The following is a 25,230-nucleotide window of genomic DNA, read 5'->3' on the forward strand; positions in this document are numbered from 1 at the left end:
AGATGGATGGGTGCAGGGTATGGACCAACTCCTCATCCGACCTCTCAAAATCAAGGTAGAGGGTTTGTACTACCCTGAGCGCCAGGAGGCGCCGAGGCGGAGCCAGCGGCCGGAGTGGCGGAAAGACGCCGCGCCGATGCGCGAGTGGCTGAACTCGCGGACGGGGCAGGAGTAGCGCCGGAGGATGCCGCTGACGGCGTTGGGGTTCGCTCCAGCGCGCCATTTGATGCGGAGGGAGGGGACGGACTCCCAGCGGCGGCGCCAGGCGCGGGCGAGCGCGGCGGGGCAGACGGCGCAGCGGAGGGGCAGGCGGGAGAGGATCTCGTTGAGCAGCTCCGGCGGGACGGAGTCCAAGCTTCTATTCCCTAGTCCCACCACTGCGTCCGGCGACGGCGAACGTAGCCGCGGCGACGCAGCGAGGCCTCCATTCCCGATCACAGGATCTAGGTTATCCCTGTCCGCTCCCCAAACAAAATCAACCCGGTCCCCGAGACAATCAGAATCCAAGGCATGATGCAGCCCGTGCAAGTCGAAGGGGAGAAGGCAGCAGAACACACCTCGAAGGCTAGGCCGGGGATCGCCGGAGACACGGGCAAGGAGGATCCGACACCGGCGGCGACGAGCTTATCGCTGCTGGGAAGACAAGCGCAGGAGTGTGAAGCTCTGGCTGATTCTCACTGCACGAATGCAGGACTGCCCCCTTGTGCGGTTGCGGCTGCGGAAAAAGGCCCATCAAAGATGGTGGGCTTAGCGTCACCGAGAAAGTTCGTTCGGTCCGAATTGTTTTTTTAGTTAGGTCTTTCTTGTCACAAAGCCCAACTGACAATCAGAGGCCCATATCGGTCTGTTTCAACCTCAGGATGGACAGGATTTTTTTTTTAAAAAAAGACCTTTCTACGTCCCTCAACTATTGTCATAGTTCCGGTTTAATCCCTCATGTGCAAAATCGGGTATTCGTAGTCCCTCAACTTCTAAACCCATTCATTTTGGGTCCCTTGCTGGGTTTGACCGTGGTTTTGCATGGCGTGGCGTGGGCCCCACATATCAGGAAACATGTGGTAGTGGGCCCCACATGCTAGATGGATTTCTTCTTCCCTCCCTCTTCCTTCTCCCTCTCGAGCGGCACAGGGTGGGCCCAGGCTCCTGTAGTGGCTTAGGGCGTGAGGCGGCCAAGATGGTGTAGGCACGGCCAGACCCCTGCCGCGTTGCCGGCTCGAGACCGGATCCAGCAAACAGGCTAGGCTAAGGTGCGGCACAACCCTAGTGGTGTCCTAGGGACGCAAGAAGGTCAGGACGGCGTCGGGGAAACGACAACTGGGGAGCGCAGACGGGATGGCGTAGCCATGACTAGGCCCAGGTAGGACGTGGCGACAGTGCGGTCGTATCCTACGAATGGCACAGACGCGGCCAGCGGCGAGCTACTTGCTTGAGCGATGGCCTTGGGGAGCGAGCCAGTCATAGGGAGAGAGGGAGAAGGAAGAGGAGGAATGGAGGGGGAAGAGATATAGGGAGAAGAAAGCCACCTAGCATATGAGTCCACTACCACATCATGCAAAACTCGAAACCAGCGAGGGACGAAAAACAAACAGTTTTGAAAGTTAGAGACCGCCAATACTCGGTTTTGCACATAAGTTACTAAACCCAGACTAAGGCAATAGTTGAGGGACGTCGAGAGGACTTTTTTCTTTTTTTAAGGCACAAGTTCCAATTTTCATTAATCAATAAGGATGAAATACAAACATGTAGTTTACCTTATGCAGAAGCAATGCTATTATCTAGCACCACATAATTTGGGTTGGACGAAAAAGTTATAGCATGCACAACACACTACAGGTTATGTGAAAAAAAATCAAAGCAAGAATTGACCACTGTAGTCGCAGCTTGAGTTAATTCCATCAGGTTGTGGTGGAATTCGAACGAGGATCCAAAGCTTAACAGATCCGAGAATAGAAGTGATGCCAACTTCCACAAGCTTCAAACTTCATTCTCAAAACAAGATGATATGGACTATAGTTGCATACAGTATAGGTAAATAGTTGGAGTCATACAAGTCCCCAAAACATCATGGCATCTCGTTAGAAGTTCAATCATAAGTAATGCACTTTGATGTCTTATGTCTCACATAAGTTTTAGGTGCAAAAAATAATTATTTTGGAGCAGTTTGATCCTCTAGCAAGATCATGGTACTCGCGTCTCCAACGTTTCTGCAGATCTGCAATCACAACAGGTCAGCTATTTGTCTAAGGGAGAATTCATGCCTCCAATAGTCCTGTCCAGTAGGAAAGCACAGCAAAAAGAAATCAGACCATGATTTTTTAAGCATTTTCAGAAATACAGGAAGAGAAAAAGTTGATTTTTTTGTCTGACTATAAAAAACCGAGTGTAGATAGTCATAAAAGGTACATAAGTGAGACTTAACCATAAGATGATGATCCATGTTACATATACCATAATTATTTTTTAGTATGAACACATTTGGTAGAAGAGTCTTGGCTAAGATGATCTTGCAACAAACTTTGATTAAGTAAAATTATACCCACTATCCTAATCAAAAGCATTAAACCAACTATAGCAAGCAAAAAGCCAAATGATGTAGTTTACCAGATAGACATCATTCATTGATCAAAGACATAATTTGATAAGAGAAGTAATCAGGTTTGCACTTTTGAAGTACATATATAGAATTTTTATGCCTATACAAAAAGGGGAGAAGTTTTTGAAAGCTACTCTGTAGCATAAACCATGCTTATGCTGTAAACCATATCAATCAAATGACATAATCTGAAGAAATCATACTTATTTTAGACAGTATGTGTGCAGTACTAACTATGCTTGTTAGTTGTTACGTCCATATTAGCAACAAATTAATTGCTAGCTCCTTCTTGGTGTAACGACCGACCCCTAATCCTTCCCAGTTAGCCTTGACCGCAGCCCTTAACCGTAGTCAGCTGCCTTGTTTGACCGCACCGGAGTGCTCAGTTTTTCCGCCGATCCCGACCCCTGAGATCCGACCCCTTCCCGCCTTGCCCCTTTTTCCGACCCCGGCGAGCTCAGTCCCCCGTCGGATCCTGCTGATCTTCCTCACCCGTCCGATCTATCCACCGGTGGAACCGTGAGATCTTTCTCCAGATCCCCCGCGCCAGCCGCACTCGAGTTGCATGGCCGCCTTAGAGTCTTCCTGCCGCATGGCTCGTCTTCTCCGACGCCATCGCCCAGTTTTGTCTCTGGCAAGCAACAGAGTGGGTTCCCGCGCCCCTTTTCCCCAATAGCAGCGGAAGCCCTCTGCACCCTTTCTGCAGAACCTCGTCTCCCGCGCCCATCATCACGCCACCAGATCCCGGCCCCAGAGCCCGATGCCGCCCGTCTTTTCCGTCCCTTCCAGCCACAGTTGCGCCGCCTGGTCGTCGCTACACGACGATTCCTCCACCGCCAACCCCGACCGCGGCCGCGACAGTTCCTTTCCCCGCTCTGTCAGACGCCGCCCGACAATCTGTTGTTCCGCGCTCTCCCCCGCGCCCGCGTCCGCCTATCTTCTCACCTGTGCGCCCTCGATTCTAGCGCCGTTTAACCGGTCGCTTCCATCGCCTCTTCCGCACGACGACGCCCGCTCTCCGCCAAATCTCAACCACCAGTCTACCCGCCCCTACGCCGCCCTGACGGCAGAACGCAATGATCGCTGGCGTCACCCCCGGAGTTCTGCAGCACCGCCTTGTTTGCTCAATCGCCGCCACGGCAGAGCACTCCATTGCTTCTCCCCGGCCTTCGCGCCGCTCCCCTTCTCTCTCTCCGCGCCGTTTCCGTTCCTCTGCTCCAGCAGCTATAAAAGGAATGCCCCGTCGACCGGAGTTCCCTCCGCCTCTGTTGCCTTCAGCTTCCTCTAGCTCCCTGCTCAAGCTTCTAGCGCCACCCACCCAGTTCTTGAGGAGTTCTTCTCCCGGTTCCCTCTCAGTTCCTCCAAGTCACCCAGCAGCTTGCTCCCCGTGCTGCGTGAGAGCTCTCTTGTGTTCAGCAAGAAGCAGCGCCGCCGCCGGAGCTTTGCCAATCTTAGCCCTTGCTCGAAGCTTTAGTCCCTCTGCCCAAGTCTGCCTCTTCCCGACCCCAAGCTTTCCTTTCAGGAAGAAGGTGAGTTGCCGACCCTAAGTCCGCCTCGCCCGACCCCTCCTATCCACCCGACCCCAGTTCCGTCTCGCCCGACCCTGTCTGTTCTGCCGACCCTTGTCCACCTCGCCCGAGGGCTTGGCTGTGATCCTTTTCTTCAACTCGAGGGTGTATGTGTAAAACTTGGGAACCCTTCAGCGCTTGCATCTAAGAACCCCTGGTTTCTCACATCGTCTAGTTCAAGGATCAGACCACTAGTTCCTTCATACCCTTACCTTTTGATCATCATCAGCTCTCGAACTGCTATCACCTCCTGCTCGTTGTCGCGAGTTTCTGGGCTCAGGCGAGCCAGTGTTGCTGTTGAACTAACCGTCTAAGCTAACCCTTGCATTGCATTCGTGTAGAGCTGCACCTCGCCGACGGTTTCTACGAGCTTCACCCGGCGCCCGAAGAAGAAGCTGTAGCCGAGCTCCTGCCCTCCGAAGCCGAAGTCGCCCCCGAAGCCGAGCAGTTTCCGTCCTCCTTGCTTGAAGGCAAGCCCCGGTTGCATCAAAGTCCTACGTGTTTTACCAGACTTGCGCATGCCTTCTGTATCATGCTTGTGCATTTACGTATAGGAGTTGTGTGAAACCCTATATGCATCACTCAGTGACCCATGATCTGAGCACTAGCTGTTGGACCGAGTAGCTGCATTGCTTAACTAGGAGACGGTAAAAGTCGAGTGATCTCCTGTCACTCGCGAGTTGTAGGAGTTGCATGATTTACTCTCCTGTTATAACTATAAGGACGATGGACGGGGCAGGGTTTTGGTAACTCTTTGGTGGTCGGATGGTCGCCCCGTCTGTCTATGAAACCTTGCTAAGGCCCGACAGCGGTGGTGTTCGTGATCAAGTGTTTGAAAGTACTAGCCTCATACTTAGTATGGGATGAGGAAGCCTAGTACCGGATTGAACCTAGACGTGAGCGGTCGCCCCATTGTTCTTGGAACGGAGTTTCCCCTGCTGGTTGTCGCACGTGGTGGCAATGTGTGGTCACAGGACGGCAGAGGCCGGTTCTGTGGAACCTTGCACCAAAGGAAATGGGCCCGACACGGGTTTGGGGATTGATGGGGAAGGCCGACACGTGAAGCGACCTCCGGGTGCGCGGATGTCGTGAGGCTAGGTTTACCATGCATGGTTAAAGAACTCGAATCGATTCGTCTGCCTCTCACAGTTTGAGATTGCTTGATCGCTATGTCACCCTGAGTAATTGAGAAATCTGATGTTGGCAATGTTGTTTGTTATATCTACACATCTTGTTTGGCTCTATGATTGCTTAGAATAGGTTGCACAACCTAGAATGGTAAATGAACCTAGAACCGGAGCTAAAACTTGATTTAGGGTTATTTAGTGTTTTTGGCAAACAAACCCCTCAGCCAAGAAGCCTTGCATGTCTAGAAGGAGGAGTAGCCCTTACTCCTATCGGTTAAGTCTTGTTGAGCTTAGTAGCTCAGCCTTGTTGTGGCTTCTATTTTCAGGTGAAGTTGCTGCGTCCGACCCCTCTCTAGTTGGTGCTTGGCCGCCCCAGCTCCCGCCAGGCTGGACGGTCGAGTGGGACCCCTCCTCGGATGGCGAGGAGAGGACTCAGTGATGTTCTGGCTGGCCTCGCCCGGACATCCGGCCCCGACAAAGTCTTCCGCTAGTATTTTCTCTGTTGTTCCTTTGTTTCATAAAACTCTGATGTTGGACTTTATGATCGAACTAAAATAGGTAAAACTTGTTTAACTCAGTGGACTTGTTGTCTTCTCTGTAACCACTCACCTTCACGTGGGTTTGCTAAACTCGATCCTGTTAAGTGGTTAAATCGGATGAAATCCGACGGCACCCCGTGTTAGCTCGGTTGAAGCAGGAGTGTCACATGTCAGGCGACTTAACCTTGCTTAATCAAGCTAATCCGAGGTGGTTCCGCCACAGCTGGTATCAGAGCCGTGTTTAGCATTCAGAGAACCCAACGAGCCCTAAACACTTCTTTGAAAAAGGATAAAAGTTGCAAGAAACTTTTGAAAACCTCGTACGATCGTTAAGGATGACTTAGTGCGAGAGGCCCTAGGGGATTTTGGGGGTTGTTTTAGGTGACTAATAAGTACTTGGTTATGTTGCTAACTCTTCCAGCACTTCGCCACGTCTATCATACGTGTGCCGATTCCGTATCACGAGTATGCGAGGGTTGATAGGGAGCTCCATTCAAGGGACCCTATCTTCGCGGTTGTTTTCGCCCACGTCTATTACACGTGCGCAGGTTCCGTATGTGTTCCATACGAAGGTTGGTACGGTTCGATTCCAACGAACCTATCGGCACGGTTGTTTCGCCACGTTTGTCATACGTGTGCCGATTCCGGATCACGAGTATGCGAAGGGTTATATGGATCCATTCAAAGGGAGCCTATTTCCACGGTTGAGTGCTGTCCATGCAGCCTTAAACGCATGGGTGCCGTTCCCATAGTGAGCGGTAATGTTTGGGAACGCTTTCGTGGGTGCTGGCACGGAAGGTTCGTGTGTGGTGCTTTTCTGCAGGTTGCTAACCGCGCTCGTTAAAGACGTTACTAGAATCGACTAGTTATTATAGGGAGAGACGTATGGTTGCCTTGTCACCGGCGCTGACCGCGTAAGACCCAAGGTTTGGGCAGTTGTTTTGGTTAAGAGTACGGTAGGCCGTGCGTGCGTCATGCGGTCCCTTTTATCAGCAGCAACCCTGTCCGAAAGAGTTCTTTTGGTCTAAGGATTTCTAGTTTCTCTTAGTTGCTCTCGGTGAAGCCCGTCTGCTTTTCTATCCGACCCCTGATCCTTGGATCTATCTCACGTGGTTTCGGTTTTCTTGGTTCCAGATGGCTGTCCCCGGACATGTTGTTTTTGGAGCGGACGGTACCTTCCAGTCAACGTGCCTGCATTTCGAGGGGTTTCCCGCGATTTTGTGGGATACGCTGAAGTGGTTCGGGTATCAGTCCCCGCCATTGTACGCCGGGCGGTTATATATGGAACAGGGCATTCAGACGTGCCAGGTGCAAGCGTTGGTACCACCTCCCCTTGCGCGGCCCGACTGGCCCTCTCTGGGCATAATGGCCTATGGTCTTGCTCCGGAAGACACATGGGAATCCGCCGCCCTTCAGTTGCTCACCCAGTTCTGTCAGCTGCACCCCGTGGAGATCACGCTGGACCCGATCGATCTCTTCCCCGTCAGGAGTCGGCTGGACCCGGCCTGGCTTGACCGCATCAGAAACATCGAGGTGTTGGCCACTACCTGTGCTATGGTCACCATCTCCACCAACGTCCGTTGCATGGCTACCCTCTACAGGCTGATAGAGCTCCAGGGAAGAGCCATGACCCTCTTCGCCTGTACGACTGCAGATACCCACGGTTACCTCCAGGCAGCAAGAAGGGACATGATAGGCCAAACCTACCAGCTGATCCAGCGTGGTATCCAGATCCACGACATGCAAGATCGGATCTCTGAGCTAGAAGGAGAAGTCACCAACCTCGTGGACGGCATGATAGAGCTTTCGGAGGAAAAGATGGAGGTAGAGATGGAGCTAGCAGTCGCCAATGCCCACCTGGAGGGGCACCAAGCCGAGCTCGAGGATATGCATGCTCTTAACATGCAGCTCGAAGCTCAGGAGGACCCTGAGGAAGACGAGGGAGCGTCCAGCATGGACATAGAAGAAGATGGCGCCCCTTCTCCGACTCATAGTGTCCAGTGGTAGCTTAAGGGTTCTCAGGGAACCTTCTTTCTTTTTGTTGTACTCCTCGGCAGCCTAGATTTTGGAAAGCTGTAATAGGTTAGCCTTGAGTTGAGTACTCCCTGTGTTGAAACATCGTTGTATATAAAGTCAACCGGTGCATAGTTTGATCCTTTTTCGTATGGTGTGGATGCTAGGGTTGAGCAAGTGGTGCCGTAACCCTATGCTGTTTTCGGGGAGCCTGTTCAGTTGGCCGACCCTAGTTTGCGAGCCAGAGTGCGTCGACCTTTGAGGCAGTTACCGCCTCGTCCGACCCTTTTCGAGTACGGACCGTGTCCGACCCCTTTGTTTGAGTGGATCAGATTCTAGGAGTCTGTATGTGGCATGTGTGCCTGAAGTGGAGTACCAGGATAAGTAGAGGTTATCTATGCTGAAAATGGGAGGAATGTGCTCCCTCTATGAGGACGTGTGATGCACCGTTGGCAAGAGTCGCATTAAAGGATTTATTTCATACGTCCCCATTTGTTGGAGTACACCTAAGGTTATGAAATTAATGGGGCGTTAACTCTTGCAGATGGCGCACCGCACTAGGTCTGGATCTATGCCCAGTGGTAGTGATCAACGACAAGATCTTCCCCCGCCTCCGCCCCCATCGCCATTGGAGGCAATCCTAGCAACTCAAACCGAGCTGCTAAGGCACCTGGTGCAAGGACAACACCATCAGCCACAGGGTGGAAGAGCACAGTAGCAGCCGCATATCGCGCGGTACGAGGACTTTCTGGGGACACAGCCCCCGCTGTTCCAAAAGACACAAGAACCGCTCGACGCTGATGCCTGGGTTCGTATGATCGAATCCAAGTTCGAGCTCCTCACCGCTCCATGCCCCGACAACAACAAGGTGCGATTCGCAGCTCAGCAGCTGCGTGGCTCCGCACGGCTTTGGTGGGACCACTACCATGCCATGCTACCTGCTGGCCACGTAGTCAGTTGGAACGAGTTCAAGACGGCGTTCAAGGCGCATCACATTCCCGAAGGTCTCCTAGAGCGCAAGCTCAACGAGTTTCTTGCCCTCACCCAAGGAACTCGGGATGTGCTGCATTACGCCCAAGCTTTCAATGACCTATGCCGCTATGCTGGCTATCATGCGGACACCGATGAGAAGAAGCGGGACAGATTCCGCCGAGGATTGAGCTTGGAGCTCAAGGAAAGGCTGAACCCCATCAGGGTGGACACCTACAACGAGTTGGTCAACCTGGCCATCTCTCAGGAGGACTGCATGCAAGCTCTCAAGGCCGACCAGAAGAGAAAGGCCTCTGTGGCATTTCCGAGTCCACCGACTCGAAGGTTCCGGATGGTTCCTCCACAAACCCCTGGCCGACCCCAGCAGTTAGGGAAATGGATCGCTCGACCCCCGCCGGCAACAACACCTCGTTTTCCAGGCTTCCAGCCGCAAGTGCCCCGGCCGACCCTGCCAACGCCACCTCGCCCGGTAGCCAGTAATCGGTGTTTTACCTACGGCAATGAAGGACATTTCGCAAAGGACTGCCCCAGGAACAAGAATCAGCAACAGGGCCCGAACCCTATGGCAGCCAGAGGAAGAAGGCCCAAGGTGCAAGTCCGACAAGGCCGACTCAACTACACCAGCTTGACCGAACTTCCCGAAGGTGCTTCAGTAATGACGAGTACTTTCCTTGTTTTAAATCAAGCTGTTGTTGTGTTGTTTGATTCGGGAGCTTCTCATAGCTTTATCGGGAATAAGGCAAGGGAAAGATGTGGGCTAAGTGTCGGTCACACTAAGGAACCCTATGTGATCGCCACTCCTGGAGGAAGGATAACGTCGGATCAGGTCATTATTCTTGTACCTCTCCAGCTAGGCCCCACCCTCTTCAAGGAAAACCTTATCATCCTTGATCTAAAAGGCATAGATGTCATCCTTGGTATGGACTGGATGGCCCGACATCATGTTGTTCTAGATACATCAGCCCGATCTCTTTACATCAGCTCACCCTTCTATGGCAGTTTTACCCTATCCTTGACCCATCCTGAGTCTCCGACTCCTTGTGCTTACCCTCTCTTGGGAGCCCGTCTAGAAGACCTCCCTGTTATCTGTGAGTACCCTGATGTGTTTCCAGAAGATTTGCCGGGTATGCCGCCTGATAGAGAAGTGGAGTTTTCCATAGAGTTGATTCCTGGCACAACCCCGATATCTAAGAGACCCTATCGGATGCCACCCGCTGAGTTAGCCGTGTTGAAGGCCCAGTTGCATGATCTGTTGGAAAAAGGTTTCATTCGACCCAGTACATCATCTTGGGGTTGCCCCGCCCTGTTTGTGAAGAAGAAGGATGGCAGTCTACGTATGTGTGTGGACTACCGACCCCTCAATGCGGTAACAGTCAAGAACAAGTACCCGCTGCCACGCATTGATGTCTTGTTCGATCAGTTAGCCGGAGCAAAAGTGTTCTCCAAGATCGATCTTCGTTCTGGTTATCACCAAATAAAGATTCGACCTTGTGACATACCCAAGACAGCTTTCTCTACCAGATATGGACTGTACGAGTACCTAGTCATGTCCTTTGGACTCACCAACGCACCCGCCTATTTCATGTACCTCATGAACTCGGTGTTTATGCCCGAGTTGGACAAGTTTGTCGTGGTGTTCATTGATGATATCCTAGTGTACTCGAAGAACGAGGAAGAGCATGCCGACCATCTTCATATAGTTCTCCAACGTCTGAGAGATCACCAGCTCTATGCCAAGTTCTCCAAGTGTGAGTTTTGGTTAGATAGTGTCAAGTTTTTGGGACACACTATCTCTAAGGATGGTATCGCCGTGGATCCCAGCAAGGTACAAGAAGTCATGGAATGGAAGTCTCCTACCTCAGTACACCAGATCAGGAGTTTCCTTGGACTTGCAGGTTACTATCGGCGTTTCATACCGGATTTTTCCAAGATAGCTAAGCCGATGACCGAGTTGCTGAAGAAGGAGGTCAAGTTTGTGTGGGACACCAAGTGTGAAGAGGCCTTCAAGACCCTGAAGCACTTGCTGACCACCGCCCCAGTTTTGGCTCAACCCGACCCCTCTAGGCCATATGACATATACTGTGACGCCTCTGGCACTGGACTCGGATGTGTTCTTATGCAAGACAGCCGAGTCATTGCCTATGCCTCACGTGCGTTACGACCTCATGAGCTAAACTACCCGACCCATGACCTTGAGTTGGCAGCAGTGATACATGCCTTAAAGATATGGAGGCACTACCTAATGGGAGCTCACTGCAACATCTACACCGACCACAAGAGCCTCAAGTACATCTTCACTCAAGCCGACCTCAACATGCGTCAGAGAAGATGGCTGGAGTTGATAAAGGATTATGAGTTGGAAGTGCACTATCATCCTGGCAAGGCCAATGTGGTAGCCGATGCCCTCAGTCGCAAACCCCATTGCAACTGCCTGTTGTCAGCAGCCTTCACCAACACCCTGTGTCACGAGATAGGAAAACTAAGTTTGGAGATTGTTCCTCATGGAACCCTTGGTCACATCATCCTTGACTCAGTTTTGGAGGACCAAATTCGGTCAGCACAAGCTAAGGATAAAGAAATAAAATGGATTATCAGTAAGATCTCAGTAAAGGATGAAGGATATAAGCAATTCCGTCAGGACAAAACGGGAGGTGTGCATTATGGAAACCGACTAGTAGTGCCCGCCGACCCCGAGTTAAGGAAGCAAATCCTAGACGAAGCTCATCTCTCCAAGTTCTCGATCCATCCTGGCAGCAATAAGATGTACCATGATCTTCGTCAAACCTTTTGATGGAGTGGAATGAAACCAGAGATAGCTCGTTATGTTTCGGAATGTGACACCTGTCAACGTGTCAAGGCCAGTCACTTGAAGGTAACAGGAACCTTGCAGCCGCTACCTATCCCCTCATGGAAATGGGAAGACGTCAGTATGGACTTCATAGTTGGATTACCCCTTACAACTCAACGGTATGATTCCATCTGGTTTATAGTGGACCGTCTGACCAAGACGGCACATTTCTTTCCTGTTCGTACCACCTATACAGTCAAGCAAGATGCAGAGTTGTACCTCGACCGTATCGTTTCCCTACATGGTGTACCCAAGACCATCATCTCTGATCGAGGAGTTCAGTTTGTGGCCCGTTTTTGGGAGCAACTACAAGCATCTATGGGCACCAAGCTCATCCGAAGCTCAACGTATCATCCTCAAACCGATGGCCAAACCGAGAGAGTTAACCAGATTCTTGAAGATATGCTAAGAGCCTGTGTTATCCACTACGATAAAAGCTGGGACAAGTGTCTGCCCTTCGCAGAATTCTCGTACAATAACAGCTATCAGGCCAGTTTAAAGATGGCACCATTCGAGGCCCTGTATGGCCGGAGATGCAGGACACCCTTGAACTGGTCCCAACCAGGAGAGAGACAGGTTTATGGCCCCGACTTAGTGGCAGAAGCCGAAGAGCAGGTGAAGGTAATTCAAGCAAATCTCAAGGCTGCCCAATCTCGACAGAAGAGTTACTCCGACCAGCGGAGAAGACCCCTGCAGTTCGACCTTGGTGATCATGTGTACCTTAGAGTATCCCCGACTAAAGGAGTGCAGCGGTTTGGAATAAAAGGCAAGTTAGCTCCCCGCTATGTTGGCCCTTATGAGATTGTGTTGAGATGTGGACCCGTTGCTTACCGGATCCAACTCCCAGAGCAGCTATCAGCCATACATGATGTTGTTCATGTGTCTCAACTAAAGAAGTGTGTCCGAGTTCCAGCAGAGATCTTAGAAAAAGAACAGCTTCAGGTAGAGCCCGACCTGACCTACGCCGAGTACCCAGATCGAGTTCTTGACCAAAAGGAAAGGCACACCCGACGCCAAGTGGTAAAGATGTACAAGATCCTTTGGAGAAACCACACCGAAGATGAAGCGACATGGGAAACGGACGAGTATCTGAACAAGCGTTTCCCAGGTTTTCTGTCCCATCAAGGAGGTAAGAACAGCACACCCTTTGATCCTTGAATCTCGGGACGAGATTCTTTTAAGAGGGGTAGGCTGTAACGACCGACCCCTAATCCTTCCCAGTTAGCCTTGACCGCAGCCCTTAACCGTAGTCAGCTGCCTTGTTTGACCGCACCGGAGTGCTCAGTTTTTCCGCCGATCCCGACCCCTGAGATCCGACCCCTTCCCGCCTTGCCCCTTTTTCCGACCCCGGCGAGCTCAGTCCCCCGTCGGATCCTGCTGATCTTCCTCACCCGTCCGATCTATCCACCGGTGGAACCGCGAGATCTTTCTCCAGATCCCCCGCGCCAGCCGCACTCGAGTTGCATGGCCGCCTCAGAGTCTTCCTGCCGCGTGGCTCGTCTTCTCCGACGCCATCGCCCAGTTTTGTCTCTGGCAAGCAACAGAGTGGGTTCCCGCGCCCCTTTTCCCCAATAGCAGCGGAAGCCCTCTGCACCCTTTCTGCAGAACCTCGTCTCCCGCGCCCATCATCACGCCACCAGATCCCGGCCCCAGAGCCCGATACCGCCCGTCTTTTCCGTCCCTTCCAGCCACAGTTGCGCCGCCTGGTCGTCGCTACACGACGATTCCTCCACTGCCAACCCCGACCGCGGCCGCGACAGTTCCTTTCCCCGCTCTGTCAGACGCCGCCCGACAATCTGTTGTTCCGCACTCTCCCCCGCGCCCGCGTCCGCCTGTCTTCTCACCTGTGCGCCCTCGATTCTAGCGCCGTTTAACCGGTCGCTTCCATCGCCTCTTCCGCACGACGACGCCCGCTCTCCGCCAAATCTCAACCACCAGTCTACCCGCCCCTACGCCGCCCTGACGGCAGAACGCAATGATCGCTGGCGTCATGCCCGGAGTTCTGCAGCACCGCCCTGTTTGCTCAATCGCCGCCACGGCAGAGCACTCCATTGCTTCTCCCCGGCCTTCGCGCCGCTCCCCTTCTCTCTCTCCGCGCCGTTTCCGTTCCTCTGCTCCAGCAGCTATAAAAGGAATGCCCCGTCGACCGGAGTTCCCTCCGCCTCTGTTGCCTTCAGCTTCCTCTAGCTCCCTGCTCAAGCTCCTAGCGCCACCCACCCAGTTCTTGAGGAGTTCTCCCGGTTCCCTCTCAGTTCCTCCAAGTCACCCAGCAGCTTGCTCCCCGTGCTGCGTGAGAGCTCTCTTGTGTTCAGCAAGAAGCAGCGCCGCCGCCGGAGCTTTGCCAATCTTAGCCCTTGCTCAAAGCTTTAGTCCCTCCGCCCAAGTCTGCCTCTTCCCGACCCCAAGCTTTCCTTTCAGGAAGAAGGTGAGTTGCCGACCCTAAGTCCGCCTCGCCCGACCCCTCCTATCCACCCGACCCCAGTTCCGTCTCGCCCGACCCTGTCTGTTCTGCCGACCCTTGTCCGCCTCGCCCGAGGGCTTGGCTGTGATCTTTTTCTTCAACTCGAGGGTGTATGTGTAAAACTTGGGAACCCTTCAGCGCTTGCGTCTAAGAACCCCTGGTTTCTCACATCCTCTAGTTCAAGGATCAGACCACTAGTTCCTTCATACCCTTACCTTTTGATCATCATCAGCTCTCGAACTGCTATCACCTCCTGCTCGTTGTCGCGAGTTTCTGGGCTCAGGCGAGCCAGTTGCTGTTGAACTAACCGTCTAAGCTAACCCTTGCATTGCATTCGTGTAGAGCTGCACCTCACCGACGGTTTCTACGAGCTTCACCCGACGCCCGAAGAAGAAGCTGTAGCCGAGCTCCTGCCCTCCGAAGCCGAAGTCGCCCCCGAAGCCGAGCAGTTTCCGTCCTCCTTGCTTGAAGGCAAGCCCCGGTTGCATCAAAGTCCTACGTGTTTTACCAGACTTGCGCATGCCTTCTGTATCATGCTTGTGCATTTACGTATAGGAGTTGTGTGAAACCCTAGATGCATGACTCAGTGACCCATGATCTGAGCACTAGCTGTTGGACCGAGTAGCTGCATTGCTTAACTAGGAGACGGTAAAAGTCGAGTGATCTCCTGTCACTCGCGAGTTGTAGGAGTTGCATGATTTACTCTCCTGTTATAACTATAAGGACGATGGACGGGGCAGGGTTTTGGTAACTCTTTGGTGGTCGGATGGTCGCCCCGTCTGTCTATGAAACCTTGCTAAGGCCCGACAGCGGTGGTGTTCGTGATCAAGTGTTTGAAAGTACTAGCCTCATACTTAGTATGGGATGAGGAATCCTAGTACCGGATTGAACCTAGACGTGAGCGGTCGCCCCATTGTTCTTGGAACGGAGTTTCCCCTGCTGGTTGTCGCACGTGGTGGCAATGTGTGGTCACAGGACGGCAGAGGCCGGTTCTGTGGAACCTTGCACCAAAGGAAATGGGCCCGACACGGGTTAGGGGATTGATGGGGAAGGCCGACACGTGAAGCGACCTCCGGGTGCGCGGATGTCGTGAGGCTAGGTTCACCATGCATGGTTAAAGAACTCGAATCGATTCGTCTGCCTCTCACAGTTTGAGATTGCTTGATCGCTATGTCACCCTGAGTAATTGAGAAATCTGATGTTGGCAATGTTGTTTGTTATATCTACACATCTTGTTTGGCTCTATGATTGCTTAGAATAGGTTGCACAACCTAGAATGGTAAATGAACCTAGAACCGGAGCTAAAACTTGATTTAGGGTTATTTAGTGCTTTTGGCAAACAAACCCCTCAGCCAAGAAGCCTTGCATGTCTAGAAGGAGGAGTAGCCCTTACTCCTATCGGTTAAGTCTTGTTGAGCTTAGTAGCTCAGCCTTGTTGTGGCTTCTGTTTTCAGGTGAAGTTGCTGCGTCCGACCCCTCTCTAGTTGGTGCTTGGCCGCCCCAGCTCCCGCCAGGCTGGACGGTCGAGTGGGACCCCTCCTCGGACGGCGAGGAGAGGACTCAGTGATGTTCTGGCTGGCCTCGCCCGGACATCCGGCCCCGACGAAGTCTTCCGCTAGTGTTTTCTCTGTTGTTCCTTTGTTTCATAAAACTCTGATGTTGGACTTTATGATCGAACTAAAATAGGTAAAACTTGTTTAACTCAGTGGACTTGTTGTCTTCTCTGTAACCACTCACCTTCGCGTGGGTTTGCTAAACTCGATCCTGTTAAGTGGTTAAATCGGATGAAATCCGACGGCACCCCGTGTTAGCTCGGTTGAAGCAGGAGTGTCGCATGTCAGGCGACTTAACCTTGCTTAATCAAGCTAATCCGAGGTGGTTCCGCCACACTTGGATACTAGGGATTTGGTTCCAAATCTCTACAATGAAAATTCAAAATCTGAACTAAATCCTATAAACTTCCAAAGACCAAAGCAATCCTATTATCCACATCATCTAAACAACACTTCAATGCTTGCTTAGCTACATTCTAGTTCAAATTTGAACAGTGGGAAAAAATACATTTAGGATATCAAATAAAAGTGCAGGTGAGAAATGAGAGAACTCATGTAACACAAGAGAATGCATATTATAGCTTAATTCAATAGGATGGGTTTTGAAATGTTGTAGGAATAGGCAATTCTAATAAAAGATTGTGGGCACTCACATCGATGGTTCTAAAACCCTAACTTTTGGAGGCGCTCTTCTAAATTTTGTTAGCTGGATAACTGCCTCTTCACTAGGTTTTGAGGGGTCACCATCATCATCTTGATAAACAAAAGGGGCACAAAGGAGCCTTGCTTTGGATAGAATAAACTCGATAAAATGCATCTCATTTGACCATAATATAGCATTTGAAATGGTAACAATCTTGAGCTTTGTGAAGAGACTATTGGTGCATAGTGCACTAAAAAAATCTAGATCAATTTCATCATTCTGAGTTTGACAGTCCATAATCTGCCAAAAACGACAAGACCATTTTAACTGGACCTGAGAAAGAGACAAAAGAGTAGCAAAAAATATCACCTTAGTTTTCAGCTGTTGGAGGTTGGGAGCACTCCTAAGTAAAGAAAAAATAGATAAAATTCTAGACACATTGCAAAAGTTTGTATGGAGTATCAAACTCTTTAATATCCGGAAAGAACATGACAGTCTCTCGAGAACATTAACCTCTGCTACCTGAACAAAAAAAGCCATAAGCTACAAGAAACAAATAACTCAATAAAAGATATCTTTATTTAAAATCAACATTATCTACTCCAAATTTATATTATAAATGAAAAAATATGTATCCCTAGCAAATCATTGGTACAGGCTATAACAAAATGCCACAGAACTCAACAAGCTTTGCAAAATACAGCTAAAAGTTACCTTAAAGACTACCATTTTAGGACTACAAATTCGACTAAGAATTTCTCGATGACTATTCTTATCAGCAGTTTTGCTCATTACAATTTTATGTTTTTATATATGGTGTGGCATAAAATTTGCCGATACAACTTTGGGCTTTTTTATCTTAAGGAATACTATGTGTGTTCTCCGTTGGGGAAAATCAAGTTTTCAAATGGACCTAATACCAGTAGTCAGCACAATAAAATATAATTGCAAGTTGATTGATTCCTGCACTAATTTATACATCCGGTACCATTTACTCCATTTGTTAGGTTGCTTTTTATGCTAATTATTCACTAAGGTAAAGCCCTCACCCTCATACCATAATGGAAGGAGGTAAAACCTAGCTTAGTTACTTATGGCCAGATAACAACAAAGGTTAGTCCTTAGACTTTCATTGTGCCTAGCAACAATCTCATAAGCCAATTTGGAGTTGAATAGAATAGTTGAAGGTCTTAACCACCTAAGTATTGTGATGAAAACATAATACATGTTCATAATGTGTGTATGATACAATGTGTTTAAGAATCGAGTGAAGCATCTAAACCATTACCAGTATATGGAATTCGAGCTCCCTGACTTGCGCAAAACACGTGAGAAGATTGTGAAATCCCGATCCACATAGTAGTAGGTTTCAATACTAATATTTGCTTCTTCGAGAGATGGAAGATCCCCGATCTGTAACTCATAATCCTCATCTGCAACAAAAGTTAAGTTGCGGAAATTGGGCACCTGAATGACCCATTCATCAAACTCGTCACCAAGAATCCAAACATCCCTAAGCTCCAGTGTCTCAAGCAACGGAGACATGTGGATCATCACCTCCAAATCCCTCTCCCCATGTTCATGAAAGCCAACAGTGGTGAGACTTAACCAGGTTAATTTTGGAAACCTGGTGAAAGAGGAGGGTGCCGCTAGGAGGTAGCAGTTGTGGAGTGTGAGGTGAGTAAGCTCACAGCAGGAGAAGACAGTGGGGTAAAGCATGTAGATCTCCACACGGAGGTACTCCCTGAAGCGAAGGGTGAAGTGTGAGATTATATAATACTACTAGAAAGTATTTTCACCAACGGATCATCACCGCCAGTTTAGCCTGAACCAGCAGTGAGTGTTTTCACTGCGGGTTCGGACGTGCGTGAGCGTGGTGGACATTGGAACAACTATCGATATCATCGCCAATTCCATTCACAAACCGCAGTGAAAATAGAATCGATTTTCACCACCGGTATTTATGGGCTGGCGATGATAGGTGGGTTTTCACCGCCTTGTCATGAAAAACCACCATTTGTGTGAAAAAGTTTGTAACTTTAATTTTTATATGAAATTAGAAGATAAATTTTATTAAAATTATAGATCTCAAGAAGATCTAAAATTTTGTAGTTCATAACGTTTTCATTTGAAAGTTTTTAGATCTTCAAATATTCGATAAAAATTTGCAGGCCTACCAAATGACCTTAGATAGAAAAAAGATCAACATCAAAGTTATAGTGCTTGACGAGATCTAAAACTTCACCACTGACAACATTTTTTATTGAGATTGTTTTGTCATCCAAAAAATTAATTCAAATTTTGGAGAAATTAATATAAAAGAATAGCATCCCTTTGCTAGTCACAAGTGACAGCGTAGTTGCTGGACCCATGAGGTCACGAATTCGAATTCCTGAGGATGCACTCTTCGCATATAATGTGTTAAAAGTTGTGGCGGTTGGATGTTGCCATAGCTGATCATGTGGTAGTCGCTTGGGTAGGAATTTTCCCCATCATTATACATTTTTTCACAGTTTTCTAAAATGTTATCACCGCCGGTTCGTGCCTCAAACCGCCGGTGATTATCAATATTATGATAGAGCAGAATTTTTATGCTATTTCATTTTATGGAGACGATCGGTGCTTCCAAAGCTGCAACGTTGCAAGACAAAAAAAACATGGTAATCAATGGGCTTGCGCAAGTTGTGGTGAGGCAAAGAAATGCCAAGTACCTCTAAATTATTCCAAAAGAGGTATCAGTAGAGATATCAGCAGAACAGAAATGTTTGCATGGTATGGTAAATGGAAAACAATTATCCCTACAAAAGGCTTCTTCGATGATTCTGAGTATGATCAAGGCTATATTATATTGGTGTTACTCCTGTATGAAGAAAAAAGGGTCTAGATGAAAATATGCAAGTTATAGAATATCAATGTAAATATCAAATGGTGTTTCTTGGGTGTGCCTTTTATGGCACCTGTGCCTTAGGCAATTTAACGGCTTGTTGCGGCAGCACCTCCACCTCCAAGTACATTGTATGTATTTCACTGTTGACATTACATTGCAGTGATAAAATAATGATTATTGTAGAATAATTAAAAATCACAGTTCTAATACTAGTTGGAAGATTGTTTGGGTGGGGTTTAAGACCTTGAGCTAGTGTTCATGACACATTAACTAATAAACCAACAAGAATCATCATCATCAAAATACAAATGATGTAAAGCTTTTCTAAGAAGCCAAATCAGGAACAAAAGTTCTACCTTTAGCTTGTACGCACAATAAAATCCCGAATGTTTAGTAGCCCTAGCCCCTATTTGCTTTTAGTCAAGTTAGTAAAACCTCACTATCACACAGAATAGGTCAGCCAGGAAAACTTCCAGAAAATCTATTAAACATAATGCTGATGATGTGCAAAATAAATTCAAGTAGTGTTTGTAATCCAATTTACCGTGGAACTCAAGAAGCGTGACTTGAAGCATGTGAGCAGCTTGACGAAATCACGACCAACAGAGTATTCATCAACATTGATCGTTACCCTCTGGAGAGTAGAAAACTCCTCAATCTGCCACCCATAATCACTATCTGACCCAATAGTTAACGTCTGAAGATTCGGCGCCTGATGAATAACGCACTCATCGAAGTCATCACAGTCCATCCAAACATTCTCTAGCTCCAGCTTCTGGAGCGACGGCGCAGAACTTATCATCGCCTCCAAATCCTTCTCCCCATGCCGCAGAACTTATCATCGCCTCCAAATCCTTCTCCCCATGCTCTGGGAGGCCAACCTGCCAGAGGCTGAGCGAGATCAGGTTCAGGAACCCTGCAAAGCCCCGAGGGCGCGGAAGGGAGATAGCAGCACCGGAGCTCAAGATCCGTAAGCTCGCCGCATGAGAAGATCGCCGGGTTAATGGTGTGGAAACAAGGGCCCAAGTGGTTCGCGTAGAAGAGGGTGAGGGTGGACCGGACCCCTTTCCTTGCCGGCGAGAAGGCGGAGCCACTCTTCCACGTGGCCGTACGCCTTCTGAGGACGAAACCTTGGAGGAACTCGCGGACGGGGCATTCGTACCGCGCGAGGATGCTGCTGATGGCGGCCGGGGGTGAGTCGTCGGACCTCAGGCGGACAGGCCAGCTGAAGCAGAGGCCAGGGATGGTCTCCCGGGAGAGTGCGGATCGGAGGTGCGCACGGTGTCGCGGACAGGGAGGGAGTCGAGGCTTGGTGCCGCCTCCCCGCCTTGGGCCGCGGCCTCCGGCGAGGAGGCGAGGCATCCATTTCACCGATCGGAAGTCGGAACGATTTGATCTGGCGGAAACTTCCGTGGGCCTTAAAATGGGTGGAACGAAGCGCGTGCCGCACGGCCTGTTTTCCTTCCTTTTCTTCTTTCCTTTTTTCTATTCCTTACAATCTTACTCTTTTTCGTTTTTCTTTAGTGCCTTTAGTAATTGAAAGTACTCAATCAAAAGATTTAGAAATAAATATACATTTCGCACATAGTCTAACTGTTTTCGACACTTAGTTAAAAGATTGCAAAGCACATTTAAAATTTACATATGAATAAGCAGTATAATAGACTATTTCCATGCAAAAGAATATAACGGAATAGTTCGAATAGTATATTTGGAATGTTTAAATTTATGAAACAGGTAATAAAAAATTAAACAGCATGTTTATCATTTTTTATATTAGTTCAAAACAACAATGTTGCAAATAACTTTAAAACAAGGTTTTTATGAGAAAAATGTGTTTGAAGGTTTGGAGCATTCTCATTTACATCCAGGACGTATATATTCTGCTACAATACCAAGAGATCGTCACAGCACTCCAGCAACTAAAATGTAGAAGCACATGAAATGGAACACAGAGATTTATTCAAGAGGCCCTCGTAGATTTTATTGACTTAATACAAATATGTCTCCATACGGTTGCTTACAAGGAACAAACTTGGGATGAAACAACTTGCTTAGATGGAAGTAGAATAAAAGATATTTATATCTTTCATATTCTTATATCTCCACATTATTTTTGCGAATTATATATCTCCACATTTGACCATATGCAACCAAACACATCATGCAAATCTTTCTTATTAACTTTTCAAATGTATGGAGAGGTTTTCACGAAGGTATTTCATGGGAAAACCTCGATGATCGATTGAAAACCCAATGTCGGCGTAATTTTATAATCACTGAATCCAGCTTCTAAGAAAATCCTTTTCCATTCGTGCTCCTCTCGCTCAACCCCAACATGTCGCATCATAAACATATCCCACAACACCTGTGCCTCTTTGGCAATTTTGTCCGGTGTCTCATACCCAACCACCATATTCATGATTATCACTTTTCCTCCAGCGTCTCTCGCAGAAATTGCTTTCTTGCACTGCCGAAGTATCTTAACACTGCTATCGTCGTCCCAACAATGCAAAACAAACTGAAACACATGTAGAGTTGTAGACATTATCAACAACAATACTCACATAACAGGGGCAATGAGTAAGTAGTACTCCCTCCGTTTCAAATTGCAAGTCATTCCAACTTTCTTGAAAAGTCAAAGCATCTCAAGTTTGATCAAACTTATACAATAAAGTACTAATATTTATGATACACCGTTAGATTTTCATTAAATACATTTTCATAGTAATCTATTCAGTACCATAAATCTTTATAATCTTCTTTATGATTTTGATCAAACATAGTTTGACTTTTCAAAAAAGTTGGAAGGACCTACAATTCAAAACGAAGGGAGTAGATGCCTGCGTGTTGGGTCTTCAGAGAATCAGAGTATATGCAATAATAGTAGTAACGGAACAGAACAGGGAGGTAGCGCAAAGAGGAGGAAGAGGAAGAGGAGTACCTTAAGTAAGACACCATCAGCAGGAGGGACAGACTCAAACATGTCACCAGAGATGAACTGCACCGTGCCATCAGCAGGTGCCTCGCTGACCACTTGTTCAAGGTCCAGCACGCTGCACTGGATGTGCGGAAAGGCCCTAGCGATGGCCACCGCGGCTGCGCCGTGCCCACCGCCGACGTCGACCAGTGAGCTGAGCCCACTGAAGATACTTGCAAGACCGGGATCTTTTAGAATGGTATCCATGGCGAAATTGCTATCTGCGGCGCATGCTTCGTTCAAGACTTTGTTGTACGCGACATCGTTCTTGGTCATCATCCATGGGGTCATGCCATGCACCACCTCGAAGAGCGACGCGGTGCCGTCATCTTTGAGCCACTCTTCAAGGTTGAAGTAGGTGGAGACCGTCGTGGTGGGGCGCACCAGGAGGCGCACCATCGGGGAAATGTCGCATGAGGTAGTCGAGGCCCCGCCGTCGGCGAGAAGGCGGGACGCCGGAGTGAGCATGTAGATGGTCTCGCTCTCGTAGTCGACGGGCGACGCGGGCTGATCCGCGGCGAAGATGCCGGAGACGGTGAGCACGCGCATGAGCCGCCGGAGATACGGGAGCTTGGACGGGTCGACGCCGGTCTCGGTGACGAGGTCCGAGAGTGTCGCCGCCCCGCCACGGCGGTGGATGGCGCTAGGGATGCCGAGCTGAATCGCGCACCAGAACGCCATGGACTTGACGTGGCAGAGGCCGAGGTGGTGGATCTCCACGTACCCGCGGAGCATGTCCTGTGTGCTGAGCTCCTCCTGGACACGCGACATGGTATGATGTTTTTGCTCTAAATGGATGGCTTCGTGGCTGCCGCGATGCTAATTTATATAGGGGGCCTTTGGATCGAGGCATATAGAGAAGCATATGCTCTGGCGCGTTGGTAACCTGAATGACCTTCTGATCTGTAGGTTATCTAGAAAAGTAACAATTCGTTGTTTTTCTACGGTAAAAAGACAATTCATTATTTTTCATTGATGACCAAATTATTTGTCGGTTCTAAAATACTGGTAGAAAATCAAACGATCCATTTTATTATCATGAACAATTCACTTTATCTCCTTAACCCTCTCTAAATAAAAAATTCAATTCCCTCGAACCATTTAAATCTGTTCAATAAACACGTAATGTATTTGTTTTTTTTACTTTCAATTTTAGGTTCGACAATTTGGGAGATATCTTGCAACATATATACCCTATTTTACAGAGCTATAGGGGATTATTTTCATAGTTTGGGAGCATTTGTTAATCCCACCAGATATCAAAACACAGAAAAATTCCTCGCAGAAAAACACAGAAAAATAATTATGGAAATTTCTTAAAGTATTTTAGTTTATGATATCATCTGTCTTTGATGCAAGCAACAGCGACCTTCTACCACACAGAAAATACATAAATGAGGTTAGAAAGAGACTCGAACAAGAACCACTAGCAGGGTAGTGGAACTATTAGGCTCTAACAAATTAGTTAGGCTTTATCTTTTGCTCGAAGGAGCCCTCAGAATATTCGATTGTGGAACACGAGATGCATTATTCAATGCAAAATTTGCTACAGAAACATGCAAAGAGACGTTGATTTGCTGCAAGACATCATTGACCGCTCTCTATACTGGAAGACACTCACATTTTGTACAAATTTGCTAGAAGATACCGTCTCGACTAAAATACTAGTTGTTTTTTCTACGTTAAAAAGATAATTCATTATTTTTCATTGACGGACAAATTATTTGTCGGTTCTAAAATACTGGTAGAAAATCAAACGATCCATTTTATTATCATGAACAATTCACTTTACATGCTTAACCCTCTCTAAATAAAAATTTCAATTCCCTCGAACCATTTAAATCTGTTTGATAAACACGTAATGTATTTGTTTTTTTTACTTTCAATTTTAGGTTCGACATTTTGGGAGATATTTGGCAACATATATACCCTATTTTACAGAGGTATAGGGGATTATTTTTTCATGATTATTTTCATAGTTTGGGAGCATTTGATAATCCCACCAGATATCAAAACACAGAAAAATTCCTCGCAGAAAAACACAGAAAAATAATTATGGAAATTTCTTAAAGTATTTTAGTTTATGATGTCATCTGTCTTTGATGCAAGCAACAGCGACCTCTACCACACAGAGAATACATAAATGAGGTTAGAAAGAGACTCGAACAAGAACCACTAGCAGGGTAGTGGAATTATTAGGCTCTAACAAATTAGTTTGGCGTTTTGCTCGAAGGAGCCCTCAGAATATTCGATTGTGGAACACGTGATGCATTATTCAAGGCAAAATTTGCGACAGAACATGTACACGACATGCAAAGTGATGTTGATTTGCTGCAAGACACCGTTGACCGCTCTCTATGCTGAAAAACACTCACATTTTGTGCAAATTTGCTGGAAAACACTGCCTCGACTAAAATACTGGTTTTAGATAGAAGAAGAGAGAGAAATGTGAAGAAATGTTATTTTTGCTCCTAGCCCCACATGCCAGTTCTTTCTTCTTTCCTTCCTCCCCCTTCCCTTCCCTTGCTCCAACACGCGATGCCTCGATCGATGGAGCCGCATGTGCCCCTCCCATCCTTCACCGCTCCAAGCGCACTACCAGCCGACCTGCTGAATCGCCACCATCCGTCTCGCCCGAGCCGCCGACGGGCAGCCATTCCTAGACTCGCGCGTGGAGCTCATGGGGATTTCCTCTCAAAACAAAATGGCTCACTCGAATCTCAACAGGTCAATACCCGTGTCGCTGCCGTTCGCCGATCTGATTCGCCGGCGTGGGTAGGTCTCCAACTGATTCCTCACAGCCACAACACCCCTCGAGCTCACGCATCCATTCCTCCGCTTACCTGCCACCCTTTCCCCTTGTGAAGGCTCCTCGCTGACCGCCTCCACCCGCCTCTTGCCGCTGCCTGTGGAGCTCTACTGCGCCGCCACCTCTCCCCACCGTGCTGCTAGTGGTGGTGAGCTGATGCCTGATGGCTTGGACCTGGACGAGCGGCTGGGTCGGCATGAGCGCTGCACAGCTCGATGG

The 25,230-nt window shown here is 48.5% G+C and overlaps 2 protein-coding genes across 2 annotated transcripts; both read right to left on the minus strand.

Moving 5' to 3' along the window:
• Positions 1-69: 69 nt before the first annotated feature.
• Positions 70-20,024, minus strand: LOC101767916. The gene is made up of 5 exons (XM_012846859.2): positions 19,767-20,024; positions 17,692-17,904; positions 16,705-16,857; positions 16,346-16,635; positions 70-454 (listed from the first exon to the last, which is right to left on the minus strand). The coding sequence occupies exons 1-5, from the start codon at positions 20,022-20,024 to the stop codon at positions 70-72; spliced, it is 1,299 nt and encodes a 432-aa protein (XP_012702313.2).
• A 1,140-nt stretch (positions 20,025-21,164) lies between these two features.
• Positions 21,165-22,990, minus strand: LOC101784086 (acetylserotonin O-methyltransferase 3). Its single transcript, XM_004973573.2, has 2 exons — positions 22,167-22,990; positions 21,165-21,743 (listed from the first exon to the last, which is right to left on the minus strand). The coding sequence occupies exons 1-2, from the start codon at positions 22,971-22,973 to the stop codon at positions 21,444-21,446; spliced, it is 1,107 nt and encodes a 368-aa protein (XP_004973630.1). The 5' UTR covers positions 22,974-22,990; the 3' UTR covers positions 21,165-21,443.
• Positions 22,991-25,230: the final 2,240 nt, after the last annotated feature.

The sequence above is a fragment of the Setaria italica genome, chromosome VI, assembly GCF_000263155.2.
Source record: "Setaria italica strain Yugu1 chromosome VI, Setaria_italica_v2.0, whole genome shotgun sequence".
In the NCBI taxonomy this organism is placed as follows: domain Eukaryota; kingdom Viridiplantae; phylum Streptophyta; class Magnoliopsida; order Poales; family Poaceae; genus Setaria; species Setaria italica.